Source organism: Sinohyriopsis cumingii, chromosome 19 (genome assembly GCF_028554795.1).
Source record: "Sinohyriopsis cumingii isolate HCF-2022 chromosome 19, ASM2855479v2, whole genome shotgun sequence".
NCBI lineage: Eukaryota > Metazoa > Mollusca > Bivalvia > Unionida > Unionidae > Sinohyriopsis > Sinohyriopsis cumingii.
Genome location: NC_142979.1, coordinates 11747559 through 11771054, shown reverse-complemented (window position 1 = coordinate 11771054; position 23496 = coordinate 11747559). Strand labels below are relative to the sequence as shown.

At 35.1% G+C, this 23496-nt stretch overlaps 2 protein-coding genes across 3 annotated transcripts in view; one reads left to right on the top strand and one right to left on the bottom strand.

The window, feature by feature from the left end:
• The window catches only part of LOC149775136 (vacuolar protein sorting-associated protein 53 homolog), a 54888-nt gene extending 41197 nt beyond the window's left edge, over positions 1-13691 (bottom strand). Inside the window, exons 1-4 of the mRNA XM_089943017.1 lie at positions 13573-13691; positions 7195-7325; positions 4632-4785; positions 2087-2202 (exon numbers count right to left, since the gene is read on the bottom strand). Coding sequence (XP_089799143.1) covers positions 2087-2202; positions 4632-4785; positions 7195-7325; positions 13573-13671 — 500 coding nt within the window. The 5' untranslated portion in view covers positions 13672-13691. The remainder of the gene's footprint in view (positions 1-2086; positions 2203-4631; positions 4786-7194; positions 7326-13572) is intronic.
• A 3-nt stretch (positions 13692-13694) lies between these two features.
• LOC149775135 (putative ATP-dependent RNA helicase DHX37) overlaps positions 13695-23496 on the top strand; it is an 87780-nt gene continuing 77978 nt past the window's right edge. Inside the window, exons 1-3 of one of the 2 annotated variants that reach the window (XM_089943016.1) lie at positions 13695-13725; positions 14932-15117; positions 19102-19202. In XM_089943016.1, the coding sequence (XP_089799142.1) occupies positions 19153-19202 (50 nt within the window). In that variant the 5' untranslated portion in view covers positions 13695-13725; positions 14932-15117; positions 19102-19152. Of the gene's footprint in view, positions 13726-13845; positions 14044-14931; positions 15118-19101; positions 19203-23496 lie in introns of those variants that run through there. The other variant, XM_089943015.1, reaches the window with a different exon arrangement.

The following is a 23496-nucleotide window of genomic DNA, read 5'->3' as shown; positions in this document are numbered from 1 at the left end:
ATAACATATTTGTTGTAGTAGGGTTTAACGCCATTTTTCAGCACACGATAGGCTATACATGGCGGCCAGTATTAATGGTGGAGGAAGATCCCGGGAAAACCCAGAAAAGAACCACTGACCCACGAGAAGCTAGTGGCAAGCTTTCTCACATACCCACATTGGCCAAATCCGAGACTCGAACCCACATAGACAGAGGTGAGATGGCAGTGATCCGTAACAGAAAGCGCTTTAGAACACTCGGCCACTCGGGGCCCCAATAACATATTTGAACCTTTCAGTTAAAAGAAACCACAATTCATTTCTCTGTATTTATGCTAATGAATGGTGTCATGTGTTATTTGACATAAGCGATACACACTACACTATGGATGCATATACTACATATACTGAATTTGTGGATATATTTTTGTATTTGATAAATTGCATATGATGAAGAAAAAAGAGAAATAAATGATTAACACTATAAGGCAAGTTTCTTTCATTTTATTACCAAATACTTAAATTTTTATGAATTGACCATGTTTTCTATGTTTTGATTGGATGCAAATGGTGATATTGATCTGGATTTTTTTTACACATCAATAAATTCTGCTGACTACTTTTGGTTCCCTGTTTCCAGGTCATTTATTGTGAAGTTTTATCTACATCAATGCCTTACAACCTAATAACAACAAGTCCCCACCCACCCACTCCTGTAATTTCCAATCAAAATTTACAAGCACCAGATTAATACTGACCATTAGAAGTTAAAACAATGTAATTGCACAGACCTTCCCACACTCCAACACTCACCACTTTTGCCAAAGGTGGCATATGGCAGGCTTTAAAAGCCAATCTTTGGGTATTATTGCATGTCACCCTGACAACATATTCCATCAGCTATTATTAAAGGTCAGGGTCAACTGTCAAGCAAGGGATCTCACTAAAAATGGACATGATTTTGCTTTTGAAAGATTGAAATGTGTAGAAAGTAACAACAACGAATAATATAACACATGCCATATGCAAGTGTAATTTTAGAAAAGAAAGGAACAGCATGGTTTAAATAGCATTAACCATTTTTTTTATTATACAAAAATAATGATCATAATAATATATGACAGGCATGACCCGCTATGACAATCTATGTATTCTGTCACACATAGAGACTAATGAAAGATAACTTTGATCTAAATAAAAGTGAATGTTTTGTTGATGAAATCTGCTGATCTGATGACAGAAGGGAAGTAAATTGTGTGTGTGTATGTGTGTGTGTGATTTGGATTTTTAACGTTGCTTTAACAATTTTTCAGTCATATCACTATGACGTCTGCAGTGTGACAGTTTATAGTGATGTCTAGCACTGGGGCATCATGCTGCAGACATGTAGCATGATGTCCCACCTAGTCACATTATCCTGACACCAGCTGAGTGCCAAGCGAGGCAGATGTTAATACAATTTTTAAAAGTCTTTGGTACGACTCAGCCAGGGATCGAACCCACAACCTATCACATCCAAGACGGACACTCTAACCACAGGGCCACTGGAGCAGTCAGAAGTAAATTGGAATTATAAGCATTAAATGATCATGGTTGGGTATTTTTCAATATGTACATTTTACCCTAACCCTCACTCCTAACTGCGTGGGTTCGAGTCCAAGGCTCGGCTAGCGTGGGTATGTGGGAAAGCCTGCCAGTAGCTTCTCGTGGGTCGGTGGTTCTTCCCTGGGTTTTCCAGGGTTCTTCCTCCACCAGTTATACTGGCCACCATGTATAGCCTATCTTGTGCTGAAAAATGGCGTTAAACCCGAGAACAACAACACTCCTAACTGCAATCACAGGCAAGTTAATCTGTACTTACTTATCTAATAAAACATAGGTTTCAGCCCAGCAAGTGACCATTTTTTATGCACCTGACTTACTAAATACACACACACTCTACTTCATTCACATAAAACTACACTCGGAACAAGTAGCATAGGTGGAAATAGCCCTTAAGGTGATAGACAGCTATAATTGAAGACAAACGGTCTTACAATATCCCCCAAGACTAAAAGCTTTTCAAGGACAAGTAAGGCAGTGATAAATGGTGCAAAGCTGGACTAACGTTAATGACTCCACACCTCCAACCAACATGTGGAGATGGTTCAGTGTGGTGATAGAGCTGGTCAAATGACGTTTTGCATGGTCTAGCTGCTTGATATCTCTTGTAATTTCCTTTACCTGCAATAAACAATTAAGGGATGAATATAGTCTGTGAAAGTGATTAATCTTGTGTCATTTATTTTCGTGGGCTAAATTTTTGTGGTTTTGATTGAAGACATTTTCATGGGTACCTAAATTTGTGGTTTTGCCAGTCCAAGTCTGCATATCTGTAGGTATTTAATTGCATATCTGTATGTATTTAATTTCATGGATTAACCTCAACAAACACCTCAAATAAAGAATACAAAAGAACAATACTATGTGGACAATGAACATCAATCACTTCAATGATTAAAACAGTATTATCAACTGTATGATGACAAATCAAACATTTTTCAAGATAAATCACTCATCATCAAAGGGAGTCGATGCAGTCAACAACTCTAAGCTAATGAGTTATCAAAGATCATGTGTATGTCCTCTTTTTTAAAGCACTGGCTATAAAATTCCACCATCGACTGCTTTATGATGATTATTGCATTAAGTGGCTTCATAGTGGTAAAAATCAACTCAGATAACTTGTGTAAGTTTGGATAATGTCATCACACCACATGTGAACCAAACACATGACCAGCTACCCCTTGCTCAATGCAATTAGCAAGCAGCGTTATCATTTCATATTTCCAGAGCCCATCAAAGTGTGGAACAAAAATGGAACCATTCCTTTGTTTGAGCCTGCCTTATGTATGAAACAACTTCAAAGACTAGACTTACCTTAAAACACTGTCAATGAAGCCAATTTATACTGAACTGATAACTGTGGCTCATGCAAAAATGTGTGCAAGATCAGTAATCCATGAAAATTAGTTTGTCCATTTGTGATTATACAGTACTGTTTTAGTTGACATAACCACATATCAAACTGAGATAAAATCTGTTTTCCATGACTGACATTTGAACCCTTCAATAAAGTGTTCTACTTCAAACAATTAACACAGAATTATAGTAATGAAAATGCTTCCTGTTTCCATGGAAAATCTGATATTTTGTCTGCTACTGCAAGCAACATAAAACAATGTTTACTGCTTTATTTAGCCAAGCTAAAAATCAATTATTAATAAAAAAAAAACAATGATGGCCTGACACTATAATGAGACCATCAACATATAAACACAAATATGCCCATTAAATCCATTCATTTATAAAGTGGTTTTTATTTAATCTTGCTAACAGTTTTTGTTACAATAGGTCATGTCTATAAAAAAAATTAAATGTGTGAAAAAAATGCAAAAATGTTCTAGTCATCTAAATATCTAAGCAGATTATTTACATATGAATTACAGATACACCAACAAAATTTAATCAGTCAACCTGAAGTAGTTTTTGCTCACTCATGCTAACATGTTTTCATAATAAAGACCAAAAGCTATACAAATATGTCATAAATGTGCACCTGTTGCAATATTTTGAAAATCTGATCAGGTTATTTACATAGAAATACAAATATACCTGCTAAATTTCAATTCATCCATATTAGGTTGTTTTTTATTTAACCATGCTAATGAAATTTTTGCACAATTTGTTTTTTGTTTTACAAATAAACCACAAAAGTTTACATATTATTGTAATGGTCAGAAACTCTAATCAGGTTATCTACTTATGACCAAGATATAGTGTATAAAATTCACAGCTTTAACTTAAAATGATTTTGTGCTAACAAATAAAAATTAATTTGGATCAACAGACAGACAGAGAGGATCCATGCCTGATAATAAGCCCCTAGTCAACTTCAACAAAATTGTTGTCTGCTTTTGTCAAGGAAATCACTGGACAATAATAATCCCATCCCTATATTTTAGTCTCATTTACAAGGCAGATCCTGAGCTATCAGGGGAGAAATATGAAAACAGTATTAAATTGTCACCTGAAAGCTAGTGCACCCAATGCTATGACAGTATAGGCATTTTTAGTCTAAATCTGACATTTGAGGTTTGAGGGTCAGTCACCCCCACCCCCTTTCTCAGTTACTGTTTTTTTCCCCATGATATACTGTTGAGTATAAAGTGTGACATAAAGATGGTGGAATTTTTTGTGGACATACAATTTTGTGATTTTGTTAAAAAGTGCTGTTCTGCAATTTGGGCTGGTTAGTGTTTAGTGACTGCAGATCTAGGGAGATTGTAACATACAAGATGATAAATTATGATTCAATATACTTTCCCCAATCTCATTCCAGAGTCTACCTAGGATGTGAGATTATAGGATTCAAGCTAATTTCCAAACTACTGCATTGAAACAAGCAACCAAATATGCATAAATCTTGCATGACATTTCCTTGTGAAATCCCTCCTAATATTTAGACAAATACCCCATTTTCCCAAAATGAAGGGGGATTTCTCCCAACAGGTTTCAGTTCTAGAATAGACCACACTACACTAAAACTATTTTATGAGAATGATGTATATGAACAATAAGGGTTTGCATATACATACACCCCCACTACATACCATTTCCTCTGACTTCTCAGCTTTGTCCTTGATGTCTTTGATCTTGGAGAAGAGCTCCTGTATGGCTTTCTGTGCCTCCTCAAGTGCATGTCGACCATCCTCCCCAACATTAGTCTGTCCACGTACTACGGTGCGGATTTCACCATCCAATTTTCTGGAATTAAAATGCACTTATTGAAATGCCAATAGCTGCAACAGAAATAAACTAGAATTATGTGTTGCGAAACAAATTTCCCCAGGCTCACCTGTCTTGGACCCCCAACCGAAGCTTTAAACATATCGACTAGTACCTGAGGATGGAACCGAAGGTCAACTTTAACTTTGGCTGCATATATGCATTTGTCTTTTCATATCCAGTAAGCATTATTACAAGGTCCAAGCTGGGATCAAATATTTGGATAAAACAACCAATCTCCAGCCATAAAAGGGCAATGTTGATTCAGATAGGTAGAAGTGAGTGTAGAAAGTTCAAAATTTATCATGTTCAAATTAGCCATTTTAAACTTCTGTTTTTCCTTATTTCATGACTCACATAATTATAAAATTATCAAAAAGCATTATAAAACCATTATAGAATTAAACTTTTATTTATTTTGCATCTCTATATCTGTTGTGAAATATAGTTACAGCTGACTAAAAAAGTTTACAGTTGAAAATCAGAAACTGTTCTCATAGCAGAAGCAATTTGCATCCATTAAAATTATTATTAATATTACCAATATGCATATACAGTGGATACATTCACCTAGTCATAATTCAGTTGAGACTAGACTATACAAATTTAATTTTTCACTCTTTTTAAGGACTATGTGTGAACTTTTAGTAGGAATTCTGCTGAAAGCATGGTAATTTCTCCCATTAATGATCATCAAAATTGGCAGCCAAATTGACTACATATTCTATATGCATATAATTAACACTATTCTTCAATATTAAAAATCAAGTATGCATTTAAGTTTCAGTTTCATGAATATGGCACCAAGAAACAGGGAGTAATGATAAATCCTTGGGCTAATAACCTCTGTATATGTGAATTCATTTTTTTTTTATGTACAGCAAGAGTACATCTGGAAACATGGTGGAGATTTGACTGACTGGTATTCAACAGCACAATGGCACATGAAATTTACAATGTGATGGGAATATTGGAATAAAGAGTCTTGCTCTGCACCTAATCCAGTCAAGTTTGGAGAAAATGGAACCACAACCATCTGATTGCCAGGGGTTAAAAAAAATAGCCAAAAATCCACTTGAGTAAACTGACTCTGAAAAAACTAAATAAGCTCTTACTCACCTAGCCAGGTAAGTGCAAAATACTTTTACTTACCTTGAATAAACTATTACTTACCCAGCCAGGTAAGTGCCAAATAATTTTACTTGCCCTGAATAAACTATTACTTGCCCAGCCAGGTATGTGCAAAATACTTTTACTTACCTTGAATAAACTATTACTTACCCAGCCAGGTAAGTGCCAAATAATTTTACTTGCCCTGAATAAACTATTACATTTCCAGCCAGGTAAGTGCAAAATACTTTTATTTACCTTGAATAAACTCTTATTTACCCAGCCAGGTAAGTGCCAAATACTTTTACTTACTTTAAATAAACTCTTATTTACCCAGTCAGGCAAGTGCAATATACTGTACTTACCCTGAATAAATTCTTACTCATCCAGTCAGGTAAATGCCAATTACTTTTACTTGGCCTGAATAAACTCTTACTCAACCAGCTAATACAGAAATGGAAAAGTTGAAGATGTTAATCTAGATTTGATTATCTGAAAGATTGTTTCCAGAACTTAGTCTGTGACCCTTGTATCAGTTGCAAGTAAATAAAATTCAAAACCAGTCTGCTCTCCTTTAGGTAAACATTTATTAGTATTGAAAAGTGAGAGCAAAGCACTTGCATTAGCTTGATCAAAACAAACAGGAAACAAAATTCCAGTAAAAAGTATCAATTAACAAAGTCTGTAAATGCTCTCAACAGAACATCATCTTCATTAATGAGAAATACTGATCAGCACATACCTAATGGGGTGGGGAAATGGAAAATTCATTAAACTGACAGCAATGTTTGCTAGCCATTTAAGTTAGACCACTGAATTTTCAACCTTTGTGGGCAAGTTAAGAGCCACGAGACTTTAGGGTGAAGACAGATTCTGGGACCAATGTCAGGTGCATGTAACTTTTTACATTTTTTTCAATGATTCGATCATGAAGAAAATGAACTTGAACTTGGACAAGGTCAAGTCCAAAATACAATTATCCACAGTGCATAATGAATAAAAAAACTAACAAACAATGCAAATTAGATATACATGACTGAGCATGACATTCTTTCACTCCGAAATATACCTGTAGTATAAATTTTGTGCAATAAATGAGCTATTTTTAAAAATACAGACAGCAAATGTCAGGCCAGGAGGACACATCCATTTGTAGGGATGAAAGTAACAGACCAAGAAAATGCTTTGGAACACTCAACACTTTTTATGATTTCTTGAAACTTGTGTATCTAGTTATGCTAGGTTATTTATGTTACACAAAATAAAAATGCCAAGTACCTGATTTTAAAGCGTATTTTACCAATCACCTCATCAATATTCGATAGGGACTGCTCAGTTGGAAATACAGAGTTGATATAATCAACAGGACTGAAGTCTGGCTTGTCCAGTGGGTCATCACTTGGCAGGACCTAAATGAATTATCAATAATGCATTATTTCATTTCATCCATGACTTACATGAAAAGAAAAACAATTTGTATCTACAGTGATAATAAAATTATATGTGCTGAAAATTAGTTTCTTAGTAATTTGCTTTTTAAAAAAGGATAAGGTAAATAGCAACAAGTCAATAAGACATTGTATTCCAATAATTATAGGTTACTGCATTTGTATGGGAAAATATGAACGAGTTTTGGAATGGAATACTGCACGACCTTGGGAGTGCATATATCCTTCCAACAAAACGAGTTGATATTTTTTATTATATGCTCATTGTTTTATTCTCCCTAAGGTTTAATTATATAAACACAATACACTACAAGAAACAACATAAATGAATGTATGCCACATTCTAAACTAAATACACAAGCGCATATTCATCATTACACAAATCAACATTATTACTGTACACATAACTCCGCCCAGATAAATTTGAACTTAGTCACATGCTCAACATAACCTTCGAAAGAAAATGATGTGTCTAGTTAAAATTGAAATTCGGAGTCATATTGTGAATGAATGTGCATTGCAACAACTTTTCCATTTGATATGGAATAAACAGATTTCGGTATTTTTCTCGATTCTACGAAATTTCGTGATTATGGACTGGATTTGTATGTGACGATTTCACATGAAATGCATGAGATTTAAAAAGCTAGGGAGAAGCGTGCTGACATCTGCAAATGTGTTTCTGTTTCTGTCATTGAATGTTTGAAATCATAATGTGGGAAATATATGAAGTCTTTCAATTGCAATTTTCAAAAAGACGCTATGGAATTTAATGCTTATTTCATTATGAGTGCAGTAAGGAGGATGCAATTGCACTTATCATCGAAATTACAGCACAATTTCGAAATGTGAAATCCAGATTGAAAACCTATGACATGGCTCATGTAATTCGGATTTGCAGAATTAAGAAAATACATTTTGAGGAAATTAAGGATGTAAAACTGTAAGTATATTTTATTTTGCCATTCTTATCACCAGCTAAAGAAGAGAGTATATGACTTGTCACTTGTATGTTATTTGTAAGGACCTTATCTTGTGTCTGTTATATACTGCAGCTAGCCTAAATCCGTAACATTGTATCAACATGGAATGTGCCAAAACAGCTGGTATGTGGCAGTCCACGAAACATCTGTTTTAGTTCATTCAGAAACAGATTTAAACAACCACAACGTAAAGAGCCTCTTATGTGAGTCTACATGATTTGTGTACAAATCAAAATGGCGTGCGTCTGCATCCATTGTTTGTTTACAATAGAAAGTAGTTCCTTTATGCACGTGAATGCTATATGTGTATTGTCGCGCGAGTCCAGTATTGGGTAATACTGAACGATTCTGACAATGTAAAGTTAACGAGGAAAAAAATGAGCATATAATAAGGCAATATATTCCACCATGTTTTTCGTTGGCACGTTTTAGCTGGCAAAAGAGAACCTACATTGCATTCAGCAATTTCATTTTTTTTTAATACCATGTAAATAAGCGACTACGTTGACGTTTTACTTCTTGTATTTATTCTGCACCACCCTTTACAATAAAAGAACACTATAAGGATGACCACATTGTTGTCACATAAAAACATGTGAGATACATGAAAACAATTTTTGACAAGCCAAGTTTGGAGAGTTGGCAAGGTTTGAAAGTTTCACATGACTTTATTGATTTTTTGAAAGCCACTATGTTTTTTCCAGTTGACACAATTCAATATCTGAGGCAAAATTATGTCAAATTTTCTGTTGAATCTCTGCAGCAACTCAATGTGAGAAAGAAAAAGAAGGCAAATAATAGTACTTTTGACCACATCAGCATAAAATAACTGCAAAGTCTTATTCTAGACTATATCAAAAATGAAACTCCTGTGTAGCAGGATAGTATCCAGTATCATCTGTCTGTCAACTGTTCTCAAAAGCACATTATTTTGTCCCGACCATGACATGTTTTGGCACATGGAATCTCAATGATGCATACAAGCATAAGATCATTTTTAAAGATTTGTGGATCTAAGAAAATGCTGAAAGGAGAAATTTTGTATTTAAAACAAGGAAAAAGTATTTTCTACCATAATTTATAAGGTTCCCAAAGTATTCTCTGTAAATATGTACATTCGTTGTATATCTGCCGCCCATCAAAGCTTCATAAATCTGTAATGTTACTAATAATAGTCAAGCCTCATTATGAACTATAACTTTTCTTGATTTTGTTTGGAAACCCACTGGTGTCACTATCATTCCTTGTGCCATGTAAGAGTTCTAACTTGGCAATAAGACCAAATGAGGCAAAAACACCTGGCAAGAAACACATTTACTTACCATTCTTTGTGCAATTAATTATTGGTGGAATATTAGTGAAATTATAGATGCTGACATTTACTTTCATAAACATTTCTTTGTAAAAACTTATGTTCTACTTTATTTCTGATATGGGATCATTTTATTTGAAAAACTTTAAAAAAAACGTTAACATTAACTGGTAAGAACTTATTTCTTGCATGTAAGTTTGACTTACAACAAAGGTATCAATCTTGTGATAAAAGTGAATTTACTTGGATAGGTACATTTTCCTGTGTTATGATTAGTTTTCAAACAGAAAACATTTTCAATGAAAATGAATATGTACAAAAGTTGTGTATGACAGGTTTGTTTCACTGTATCTAGTCACCTAGGATGAAGTGGTAGTTATGTGGAAGACATCATTAACACTTTAACCCCTAGTGACGAGTTAACGTGTCAGGAGGTAGTAGCCTACTGCCGAGCTCTGTAGTGTCATGGTCATGCAAGATACACTAAAGTGGGTGGTATTATAGAAAGGTAGACAGATGTGGCTCTACAATGATGCCAAATAATCTGTTATATCTACTTGCACTATAAAATACAGATTTAAAAACACTAATTTTTTGGACATAACTTTTTTCAACCCAAAATCAGCCCGTGGTCGGAATCCGATTTTGTGTCAGGATTTTAGACTTTTTGGTCTCAGATCTAAGGCAAACCGGTATGAACTGCAAACAGATAGACGAGCCTTTGCAAAAAGTAGGATAAGATGGGCTTTTGTTATAAAGAGTGGTCTCGATACCAAAATAATGGCTCCATTTAGCAAAAAAACAAAACAAAACAAAAAAAACAAACAAACAAAAACATCAAACTTTTACCATTCTGCTCATGCACGAGCCATGTAGCGAATGAAAAACCATGTTTTTAACACAACTAGGCAGTATGTTATTGAAAGATCACCTGGGATTTGGTGTTTTCGGATCTTTTCAGAAATAGCATTCAAAATGTGTTTCCTGCTCAATTTTCAGGCAAAAATGACAAAAACCTCCAGGGGTTAATGTGTTAAATTTGCAGTTGCTAGCAAGTGTCACATCTTCCATTTTGCTTTATTATGGCTGCCATCTTTAGAAATATTATTGTATTTAAATTAATAATGCATTTAAAAGTCTCTTGCTGATCGCCTCTTGTCCAATAACTGGTAACACCAAATACTGTATTGTGACATGTTGCTGCATAGGAGTGGTCCTATAAAGCTAACTATAGAATCTCTTGAGGAAATAGTTTCATTACTAAGTATTGCTTGCATAGAAATGGTGCTTGTTGTCTTACTAAAAACTGACTAGGGTAAATGAAAACCACAGGCACTTGATTCAGAAGGAAACTAATGATAACACCCTCCCCAATTAACACAAGGTAATGAACTCTTGCAGGTAACAGTTGGACCCCTTGGACACCTCCATGTACAATTGAAGCACCTTACTGCTTTTGAATGGCCACTTTTATACAGAGTTTATTCATTGTTTGTGTCTTGTACACTGTGGCACAATGTCCATCACTAAACTTCCGTCTACTTTGGAGTGAACACAATTAGATCATGATTGCTTCAGTGACAAAGTATTTTTAAAAATCAGTATCAATCGCTACATCTCATCTAAACCTGGCAAATATACAATAAAACTGGCAAATATACAATCAAAACAACTTCAGTCTTTTCCATCAAGTTGTTTCTCTATGACATAATATGCTAAATGAATGGATAAGTTGAAAAAATGTACGAAATTGTATTTTCCAAATGATCCTGAAAGAAAATAAACTTAATCTGTATTTGAATTTCTTTCTTGTACATTGTGACACAAGGTCCATCACTACACTTCTAGTCTACTTCTGAGTGAATGTAACTATTGGGCATTGTGTATCTAAACAAGGAATAGCCCAGGAAAAGAACAATTAAAATTCAGATTCATCTTAACTTTATTTTCTTAAATAAATTTAAATTCCTTATAAGTTTATTTTCTTAAATTTTCCCACCCAGTCATTTTATCCTGACACCAGGCCGACCAGTCCGAACACTAACCTCTTAATGCTGAGTGCCTAGCGAGGCAGCTGTTAGCACCATTTTTATAAGTCTTTGGTGTGAATCAGATGGGGTTTGAACCCACAACCTCCTGCATCTGAGGTAGATGCTCTAACTACTTGGCCACCAGATCGGTCAAATAGAAAGAAACAAAAGAACCCTGTTCCCTGTGTGTATTTGTTGTCATCTGGGGGACTGTTACCTTTGACACTTGTTCTTTCTTTAACATAAACTCCAATATCATGTCTTGTCATGCCTGCTTCTGTAACACAGTATCTGCATATACTAACTGCATCAATTCTTGTGATATAGTCTTTTTCATCATTTGATACTATGCTATAGTCTTTATCATCATCTGATACAGAGTATTTTCCCTTTTCAAAACTAACTTGGACCTGTTTGAGTTTTTCCAATTAAGAATATGCTATGATCTAATCAATCAGTAAATTTAGCAAATTCTTTGGAAACTGGCAAACATATATTTCACATAATTATAATTTACACTCAAGTAACACTGTGGAAAGACTTGTGCAGAATACAGCCATTTTCATTATTTATGCAAATCTAATGTAGCAATTTAGCCACAAATGTGTAATAAATTTAGCCACAAATGTTTAACAGCTATTCATGGTATAAAAAAATCTGAAATAGTCAAAGAATGCCAGTGTTATTGTTCTTTAGAACCAATGCATCAGTTAGGTGTAGATAGGGTTCACATATTGGAACCTTAGCTAGCAAGATATTACACTGCTATCTTTTGCACTTTCTATGTTTAGCAATTTTGTTATTTTACCAAAATGGCCAGTCAAGATGTGGAACAAGATATAACCAACGGGAGAACTGTTCCATTCAGCTGGATTTCACTTGCATATTAAGTGGGCGTGATCATGGCCATTATGAACAGTAGCATGGGAAAATGGTCTGCCATTCCTTAAAAAGATATGATTGTAAGCCAATCTTTGGATAGGCATACAAAGTCGTATGCCTGAGCAAAACATTGGTACCAAATTTATTAAGCTATGTGAAATGTAGCTTGAAATATCAGCACTGATTCTTAAGTTGGTCGCACAAGAAAGGAGAAGTATCCTCCCTTGTATTATTTTATACTATCAGTATGACACAATACAAGCATTTTGTGGCTTGAAAAAAGTAGTCCTACATGTAAGACCTCGACACTGATAGTTATGTTTTCGGCATCAGGTCTTACTGCCTAACTCACGGCGCTGTGTAGCGTGTTTTAATGTTTTAACATAGTAATGAAAGTAAAATTTTCCACACAACTGGCAACTAAAATAACGACACTTTCTACAAAGTAATGTCGTATTGTTTTAGTCAGTCTTTACCTACTCTGATGTCTTTTCTCTTATAAATTCATGGTCGTCCAAGAGTTATGCGTTGGTACGTCAATGTCTTTTGAATTTATGTGTAGTTTTTCAGTCTTCTAGCGATTCTGAAGCGATAAAACCCGCGTGAGTAAAGTCGAATCGAAAGGATGGTTGTGGTCACTGTTGCACTGCTTGTGTTCATTTATATTACCGATAAGGTGATTGTATGTTGTCAGAGATTTCGCCATACTTTATTCATAAAACGTCAGACTCCTGTGGTAAGACAAAGCACTAAAACAAAAATAACATGTGCTATGTCTTACATTTGTAGGACTAGAAGAAATGTAGTTCAAGTTGCTAGGTTGGCTAGCAAGCGGCTACACTATGCCATGCACGGTGTCGGCAAATTCCAACTTTTGATGGGCAAGTTACTCTGACCCTATAGCCCAACATAAATGTTCAAATATTAAAGATGGGGTGGGAAAGGACAGAGAGAACTCTGTGCAGATCTTGCACCATCAACAATGGAATATACGTTGCCACCTGATCAAGTGCTGCTTGAACCTCTGGCGGAAAGGCTAGAAGCGATAGATCCGAAACTTGATCATCATCAAACAGTTCATCCTCTTCTACGGCCGCCATATTGAAACAGACGATCCGGAAATGCGTGGCGTAGTAATATGATATTATACAATTGTACGTACATTTTGAATAACCGTTTATATTTAATAACAAAGATGGTATATATGTCATTTAATGAGTAATTGTCAGTTAGGATGATAGCATGGGCTTTCCATTTCTTAGAAACTATTTCTTTTCATATCAATGGTTTCCAGTTCCGGTGTTCAATGGCCCTACCATGTGGATTATAATGCTCTGTGAGAGTACTCTAATTTACAAATACTAATACAGACGATGTTACAATAGTTTGTTAGGATGGGTAAGAAGAAGGGATACAATTGGAAAGCCAGAAATCAGGTCAATGTGGTTTTGGATCGCAGTGAGGAAAAAACAGTAGGTTATTAGAGATGACTTTAGTCGTCTCCTATTTTCGAGAGTTTGTTGCGGGAGGGGGAATGCATGGACACTTAGCATTCTTGTACACTGCGAGAGGAATCAGTAGATGTAGTGATGCTGTGATCATGATACTACACTTAACTCGAGCTTAAATAATCACCTAGCTGTAATCATTTTTATTTTTTTTTGGTCCATTCAGAATAGTAGTCCACCTTCAGTCTCGAAAAATAATAACCTGGCACAATTACAATTACTCATGTAACTTTCTCAACCAGTGACACCTTTTGTATTTAAAGTAAACACTTGCATTAGCAAAGATAAAACCCAAATGGCACCTAACTACAGGAAATATACATGCACTTTCTAATAAATGATAATCTTATTTGTTGGCAATGGAGAGGTTGTTCTGATGTGATTTGGATTTGTAACGTAACTTTAACAATTTTCAGTCATATTGCTATGTCTGCAGTGTGACAGTTTATAGTGATGTCTAGCACTGGGGCATCATGCCACAGACATGTAGTGTGATGTCCCCACTAGGCCGACCAGTCCTAACACTAACCTCTTAATGCTGAGCGCCAAGCGAGGCAGCTGTTAGTACCATTTTTGTAAGTCTTTGGTATGACTCAACCAGGGATCGAACCTATGACCTCCCACATCCGAGACGGACGCTCTAATCACTAAGCCACAGGAGCGGTCAGAGGTTGTTGTATTTGCAAAGAAACTTAAAGAGCATGCAGGTCATTTTTGGGACTAATCTAAAAGGATTTTTTTCTCAGAATATATGTATTAAAAAAATCCGGGTTAATGTAGTAATTATCAGAACCCTCTAAGTTATCTATACTCTGTATTCTGAATACTTTTATTCTTACTCTTTTCTTGCAGCTAAATGTAGCTATTGAAGGAGTGCATACAGATGTGGGATACGATGATAGTAATGTTCTTGCCCTTCCCAGTGGCAAAAGGAAGACAACTAAGAGGCAAGAAAATATTCAAAAGGTCAAACAACTGACAAAGAAAGAGCGGAAGAGATTAGAGAAGATTTTGGAACGGAAAGAAAAGAAAGCAAAGGTAAAATAACTATGGCAAGCTTGTATTCCATTACACCAGCATTGGCCAGTTACTGTTGATAAAATTTGCCCCTGTGCTAGAGAAAATGAGACTGTCACCAGCAAACTGTAAAATATACTCTAATTCTTGAATGTTTACTATCTCAACATCAGTCTGTCAGAAGCTGATCTATTCTTTTCATAAAGTGGTAGTCCCATATCCTGCCAACTTTGATCAGTGATTGACAGCAACAACACCAGAAGGTGTGACAGTTTATATCTTTGTTGGATTCAGGTGGTGTAATGGTATATAAATGTTTAATTTTGCCTCCTTAGTCTTTTAAAATAGACAACTTGTTAGGATTGCATGGTCATCAAAATATGGAAAGATAGTATTGGATTACTACTGCAGCTCAACAAGTGATGGAGCTTAGATGCCAGTTTCATCATGCACTTAACGTTTAAAAACAAGAAGCACTCAGAAATATAAGCCAACTCCCTCAAGTGCTGTTGTGTTATTAATTGCAGGTGCGCAGAATAATACAAATGCAAAATACCCCTCTTTCTTCTTCATAGACAATAACCCAAGTTTTTATTTCTTCTTTGAATCAAATTAAGACTGACGGACTGACTTGATGTGGATTTTGCCAGATTCTGTTTATCGATGACCATAAGTAATGTGATCTATATACCATGGTTACATTAAAGTCTTTCACTTGAACCAAGCCACAAAAACCAAACGTTTTATGCAGTGCATGTAAACACCTATTTTCTTTAAAAGTGATCAAAGTTGTTAACTGTATGTGCATGTGACTGACAGAAAAAGTATCAGAATGGGATAACACTGCTGTTGCAGGGTTGACTTGTGACACTTCATTATGAACATAGCTCCTGTTAAGGTCAGAAACTCATTCATTTCATTTTCTTTCTTTAAAGTATTGGTTACAAAATAATTTCCCCAACTATGCAAATAATAAACTATCCACTGATGAGATCAGAAGACCATAGGTACCGGTAAAAGTTGGGCTTGTACAGACTTTTTCAATCCTGATGTTACAAGGTGCCGGTAGTTGTGCAACCTTAGCAGAATCTCTGGCAAGTATTTTGAAACATTTGCCTGTGTAAAACTTATTTATTTCTAACTTTAATGTTATACCATCATGTGCACAGCTTTTTGCACTCAGGACTCAAACTAATACTTTTAGACAATTTTTTTACCAATCCAAACAAATTATTGTGAATACATCTTTTGTGTTGACACATTGTGGAGCCACATTTTGCTACAAGAGTTACTACATTAATCATGATCTTTGATCTATGCATATGCTCCTCATTGATTGTGTCAGTAACATCACTGACATAAAACTGTTAAAAAGATTCTAAAGTGTCAGGTCAAAGAGTGGCTGATAGCAGTCTGAGTGCTCACATTCCCACCATTCGCCGACCATAGTTTGAGGATAAGTGTCAAATTTAAATAAAATATCAATCTTTTACCAGAGACCACACTGTAGTCAGAGTTTAGGGCAAAATCACATCTCCATAGTATCTACCGAAGGCACGGGTTAGGGATAGTTATTTCTCTATCAGACCTACATAATGCAAATTAATGTGAAAATTATAGGTAGATGTGAAAGGTCAAATTTTGGCAAAAATAACTGTTATCAACTGGTGTTCATATCAGCCAATTAAATCCTATTTAAATGCACAAAATATTCATCAGACTTAAAGAAAATATCAGAATTATATCTTGATTTTGTATGGCTGCTGCATAACTTCTTAACAACATTTGATGGTAACCTTCAAAATAGGTAACTGTTCCCCCAAAATGGTGATTTGCACTTGTTCAAGACAAATCAGTTTATCCCACTATATTTTCAAACTAAATATTGAATAAATTTCATTGATCCTTTAATAGTTTTTGGTCTTCAAACCTCTTTAAGGATACAGTGCTTGGTTTTGAGGTAGAAAAACTTTGGTATTCTCTCACTTTCAGCATGTCATACTCGTAACTCTGTACATATTTTAGGGCGCTGGGAGCTTCCATGGTATTATGCCTATAAATGTAAGTGTGATCATGCATTTCATACGTTAACAATGGAATAGTGGATAGGATACCTGACTCTTCACCAGAATGGTACTGGTTTGAGTCCAGGCCAGAACAGGCTTACTGGGTTGTCATGATTCGTATCTTTGTAACATGTTATTCCAGTGGCCTCTGCATGATAAAGTGTTAGTTTTGTTGATGTGGCATTAAAAGCCAATCAGTCAGTTGATGTATCTAGTCATATGTGACCTTCATGATGGCTCTCAGACCATGCTTGAAGCAGTTGAACCTTTAAACTTTATTGTCACCATCCTTTAATGGTAAGAATAGTATTTTATCTTGGATGTGCAATTGCTCAAAATTGCCCGATAAATGTAATGCCCCAACCCCTAATATTATATTAGCAAACACATGAAAATTGCACAGTTGATTTGCTACAACACTAATTTGCTATTTAGAAAGTTTGGTCTAATTATGTATGTGCTTAAAACCTTGATCAGCTGGCATAATCAAGTGCTAATTGACTTTCTGCAATTGAGCAATGAGATGCTTTGATTAATTAATGGGTCATTAAAACGATTTTGCCATCAGCGGTTGATGAGGTTATACAATGGCAAATATGCGAATTTGGGGTTTTGGGTGTTACAAGCAATTCTAATGCATCAGTGCCATGGTCAGTCCACAATCAATGACACAGTGCTCATAATGAATATAAACAGATGCAAAGTTTTGTTTATAGTCATTAAAAGTTGTCAGTTAATCAAATGTTCAATAAAGGGTCAACTCCTATAATCTGTTATCTGTTAAACCACTCACCCCCCAACTGAAAACTGAAAATTCCCCTGTACAAAAATGACAAAGTGTTAATTCCCCTCTCTTTGTGAAAATCCTCAAGAAATCACAGCTGTTATCATGGAGAAATCACTGCCATAAGATATATCCATATGCAACAAACCCATTGTCTACTAACTACTGAGACAGTTTTGATCACATAAGTGGATTAATGACATGTTTGAAGTATTTGATTTTTGTCTCAAAACTAAGATGAAATCATTAGCCCAGTAACCCCCTCCCCCCAAAAAATAAAAGTTAAGAAACTTCACTTGGCATTGAAAAGACACATGCTGTCGGGGGAGGAGGGAGACATATTTAGTTTTTTCATCTTGGCATACTTTTGAATAATATAGTAAGCTCTGCTTATAACAGTCATGATGTCACTAAATATAGGATGTTACAAAACACATCACAATGTCCTTTCCAGTCTTTTGTATAACTTTTTTCTTTGCTTATGACACAATTTTATGAAGATGTGCATTGTATGCAGGCATGGCAATTAATGGATTGTTCAGATAACAAAACAAATACTGGTTGTATTATACACTGTCATTATTCAAAAGAACATTATTAACAACCATTTCAGCATGATCTAATAGGTATATGATTTCAGTCTTCTAAGGGGCTACAAGTGGTTGTGTGGTCTAAAGCACGCTCCATTACGGATCACTGCCATCTCGCCTCTGTCTGCGTGGGTTAGAGTCTCTGATTCGGCCAATGTGTGTATGTGAGAAAGCTTGCCAGTAGCTTTTCATGGGTCGGTGGTTATTTATGGGGTTTTCCCGGGTTCTTCCTCCACCATTTATATTGGCCGCCATGTATAGCCTATCTTGTGCTGAAAAAATGGCGCCAAACTCTACAACAACAACAACAACAACAACAACATCAGTCTTCTGAATAAATACTTCAAGGTCAAAAAGAAGAACTGCATACTTTGAGATCTATTTCTATAAATCTACCATACTTTACTTGAGATATGTAAATGTACTTAGATATGAATTTCTGATCTTTCTTTTAGCCCTGCTGGTCATAGCCTAGAATAGCTCCTGTGGTGGTACAGCATCTGACATCCAGGCATTATTAGGAATTATAAGAATTTTGAATTTTTTTTCTTCCTATTTTACCCAGAGAGCTGCAGTACTGGAATCTTTATCTCAGCACCAGGCAAGTCAGGCTGAAATGGGACTTCTAACCAGTATCACTGATGTTCAGACTGGAAGAACAAAGAGGTATATTTCATTAGACGCATACAGTTTCTTGCACAATTTGTGAAAACCATTTATTCATCATGAAAAACAGAGAAGCACTAAAATTGGTTCAACAGGAGTCAACAGATGTGTACCCTCGGGTTTTGATGCACAAAATTTAAATTTTACCCATTTCTGACAAATGGAAATTCCTACCTGTGTGTTTTAGGATGCATGTTGATTTTGACCAGAGCATCCATTTTAATTACCCGTGATTTGCCTTTGAGCTTCCAGTGATCAACATTTGCAATATACTACTATTTATACTATTTATACCTTATTGGCCCCTATGCAAAATAAGTATAAACTGGGTAGAGCCAACAGGTCACTGTTTTCATGCTTAGGTGGACATAGCTGCATCAAGGTTAACTTTGTTGTTTATTATAGAGGTGGAGTGAGTCAATTATGACTTGATTGCATTAACTTTTGAATCAAATATTTTAATTTGTTTTATTGCCCATCAGTATACAACTGATTCTGTTTGCATTTGGACAAAAATAAGATTTTAAAGGCTCTATGCCACACATACCATTTTATAGTTTCTATCTATCACATTTGAAAAATAAAAACTTATTGTTTATTCTTGTTAAGACAGAAATAATCAGTATATTTGTGTGTAAATTCCCATATGACAGTAACCAGTCTACTGGAGACTTTTTATTAAAGATCTGGTGACCTTTGATTTTTTTGTTGTTGTATTGTTGAATTCTGGCATAGGTCAAGATGTTTATAGAGGAATACTTATGGGAAGTTGATACATGTTTTAGGTCAGTTTATATTAATTTTCTTAATCAGATGGTAACTTTAGATAACTTGCTTGAGAAAGGTTTATTGCCTGTGAATGTGCCGGAGTTTGATTGTCGGCATAGTTGATATCCAAACCAGCTGTTTGATGTATGTGTAATGTTTTTTGACTGTTAGGTAAGTTTTTTTCTCTTTCACTCTTTGATACAACCCCAGACACTACTTTATTTGTTAAAGACACCCTATGCAATAAACTGGATTGAAAGCATGACCGAGTCAGACTTTTGTGTTCATTCTATATACACTTATTCAAGATGCTAGATTCAACTTGAATATTTGGCAATCACCTAGATTCATGGAAATACATCAGAGATGCAATCTTTGACATCTGGTCTGACATTTGGGTATTTTTCTTTTACTGTTGATTTTTTACCTTGATTGCAGTCATGGATGTGCAGTGAAAATATAGCCAACAATCTGTATTTGTGTGACTTGACTCCTGCTTAGTTTAGTATTGCTTACTGACTGGAAAAGGGATGGGGTACTATTGAAAAGATTCGCTTTATTTATATAATATACAATCTTGGGCAGATAACGACTTTATCACTTAGAATTATCATAGATAGTGATAACTGGAGGTTGTAAGATTGCAATAGATCAGGGGAGACAACTTGTCTGGCACTGTTTCCAACACAGAAAAGATTTGTTCTAACCGACAACTACTTGACATTGAATGTGGTATTGGGAGGATGATTATATTTGCCAATGAACACAAAAAAGTACAACAGATCAAGAGTTTAAGTCTAAGAAAGTGTGATATTTGAAGCTATATACATTCAGTGATCACAAATACATTTATAAATTGAGTAGGTGTGATATGAGGAGATAATTATTTTCATCCAATGATAACACAATCTTTACTAGTAACGCATAGCAGGTGAAGAAAAAAGGGGCTAATGCAATGACCACAGATGATTAATATTAGTAAAAGTGTGGTATGTGAAAATAAATTGACTCGATGACCACACACAATAAGAAAGGGGCGATATGTGGTGAGGAAACCTCACCAATGATTACCCCAAAAAAGTTTTAAAACTGTAATGTATCCTGACAACAAACTATTTTGCATTTATACAGCTGGGATTTGCAAACAATTTTTCTCAAAGAACAGGAACTAAATGTCAAATATACAAATGTTTGAAACTCATGAAAATTGGTCCCGAATGAAGTATTAGAATCTAAGAAATTGATAATTTAGAATAATATGAGAAATTGATGTTCTATTTTAAATACTGAAATTATGGAATTAGCTATATGTGTCTTAAAATTATTTTACTATCAAAATATTAATGTGGTAAAAATAAACTTTATTTTGAATTTTAAACCAGACTGTTATGTTCAGCTCTACATATCCAAGGAATTTGGGCTTCACACACTCTGTTGTCTCGTTGCATTTGCACATGCTTTCTGGCTCCCAGTTCAAACATTCCCAGGCATTAAATACAATATAGTTGGAATTTGGATGGAAAACTGTTGAGAGTTGGAAACATGTTGGATATTGGAGAACTTGGAAAAGTTGTTCGAGAATCCTAACTCATCTTGAGATTATAAATGTCTGTGATTATTATTTCCAACTAAAAAGATATTTGTTAAAATTATCATCAGGGGAAAATACCTTATGGAAAATTTATCCAAAATCCATTACTTAACCGCAGATTGGTAACACATTTCACCCTCCAGACAGGTGTAATATACTGGACCTATCTTGTTGTTGTTGTTTTTGTAGGATTTAATGCCATTTTTCAGCACACGATAGGCTATACATGGTGGCCAGTAATAATGGTGGAGGAAGAACCTGGGAAAACCCTGGAAAGAACCACCGACCCATGAGAAGCTACTGGCAAGCTTTCTCACATACCCACATTGGCTGAATCCCAGACTCGAACCCACACAGACAGAGGTGAGATGGCAGTGATTCGAAACTCAGAGTGCTTTAGACTACTCGGCCACTCGGGGCCCCCGGACCTATCTTGCGCATGCTCTATGAGCTATTAACAGCAATTGCAGCAACCTGCAAATGTTATACTCATTGATGGATCAAATGAAGCCCATTATTCTCTCTCAATGGCATCTATTAAATATCGTCTCCATTAATGGAATATGATATCTGCAATTGCCCCAAATCTATAAAACTTTTCCTTATCATGTCAAATTTGCAAATGCATCTTTTGAAATCATCAGACATACATGTTGTATGTACTGTATTCAGCTGACAGTTCCAGCAACCATTATTATTTTTAACTATTGCATATTTTCTTCCTATTTGAAAAATATACTTACTGAAAAACAAAATCTGTTGTGAAGTATTGTAATTGTGATGATCTTATATGTCGTTGATTAGAGTGTTTCATGAACTTTCATAAATTACCATTGCATATTTTCTTCCTATTTGAAAAATATACTTACTGAAAAAATAAAATCTGTTATGAAGTATTGTAATTGTGATCTTATATGTCGTTGATTAGAGTGTTTCATGAACTTTCATAAATTACCATTGCATATTTTCTTCCTATTTGAAAAATATACTTACTGAAAAAACAAAATCTGTTGTGAAGTATTGTAATTGTGGTGATCTTATATGTCGTTGATTAGAGTGTTTCATGAACTTTAATAAATTACCATAAAGACCAGGAAAACTGTTACATTTGCAATACATTTTGTCATGGTCTACAACACAACACAACACTGGAAGTAACTGGCTAGATCAAGGGGACATCTCAATAGTTGTAAGCTATAGTCACTCAATGTACAGTTGAAAAATCACAGGGCAAAGCCCTTTTCCCTTTTTTTAACAGAAAAAGGGAAAGTTTTGATTTTTTAGGCCACTTAGTCACCCACTTCACCTATTAGCATGATCCCTGGTTTTAATCTTTTTGATGTGCATGATTTTGTCACAGATTCAAACTTGAACCTAACAGAAATCGAACTACTGAGAAAAGACATTTTGGCCTTTTTCATTTCATGTTGATCTATCAGCTGCAGTATGCAATAGTGGTTAAGGATAGCCAAGCAAGTTGTACATAGCAAATGGTATATTGGTCCTGGAATTAAGGATAGCCAAGCACGTTGTACATAGCAAATGGTATATTGGTCCTGGAATTAAGGATAGCCAAGCAAGTTGTACATAGCAAATGGTATATTGGTCCTGGAATTATGCACCCATTGCAGTTTTCATGTGCATTTACTGCAAGTCACACTCCAGACTGGTCCCCACATATGGACAGACATTTCATACAGTTTATTTGATATGATTTGCAAATGTGAAAATATATAATAATTTATTGAATAAAATAATTTTTTTTAAAATTTACCCGTGGATAGTAAAGCACTTTTTACATGTGTTTGCAAATGGCAAGAAATTCCATCAGTTTAACTTGTTCCTTAGAGACATGTTTTTGTACAGTCCAAAGAGACATGTTTCAGTAAAGCCCGAATAGACATGTTTCAATATGAGATTGATAACACAAGAGCT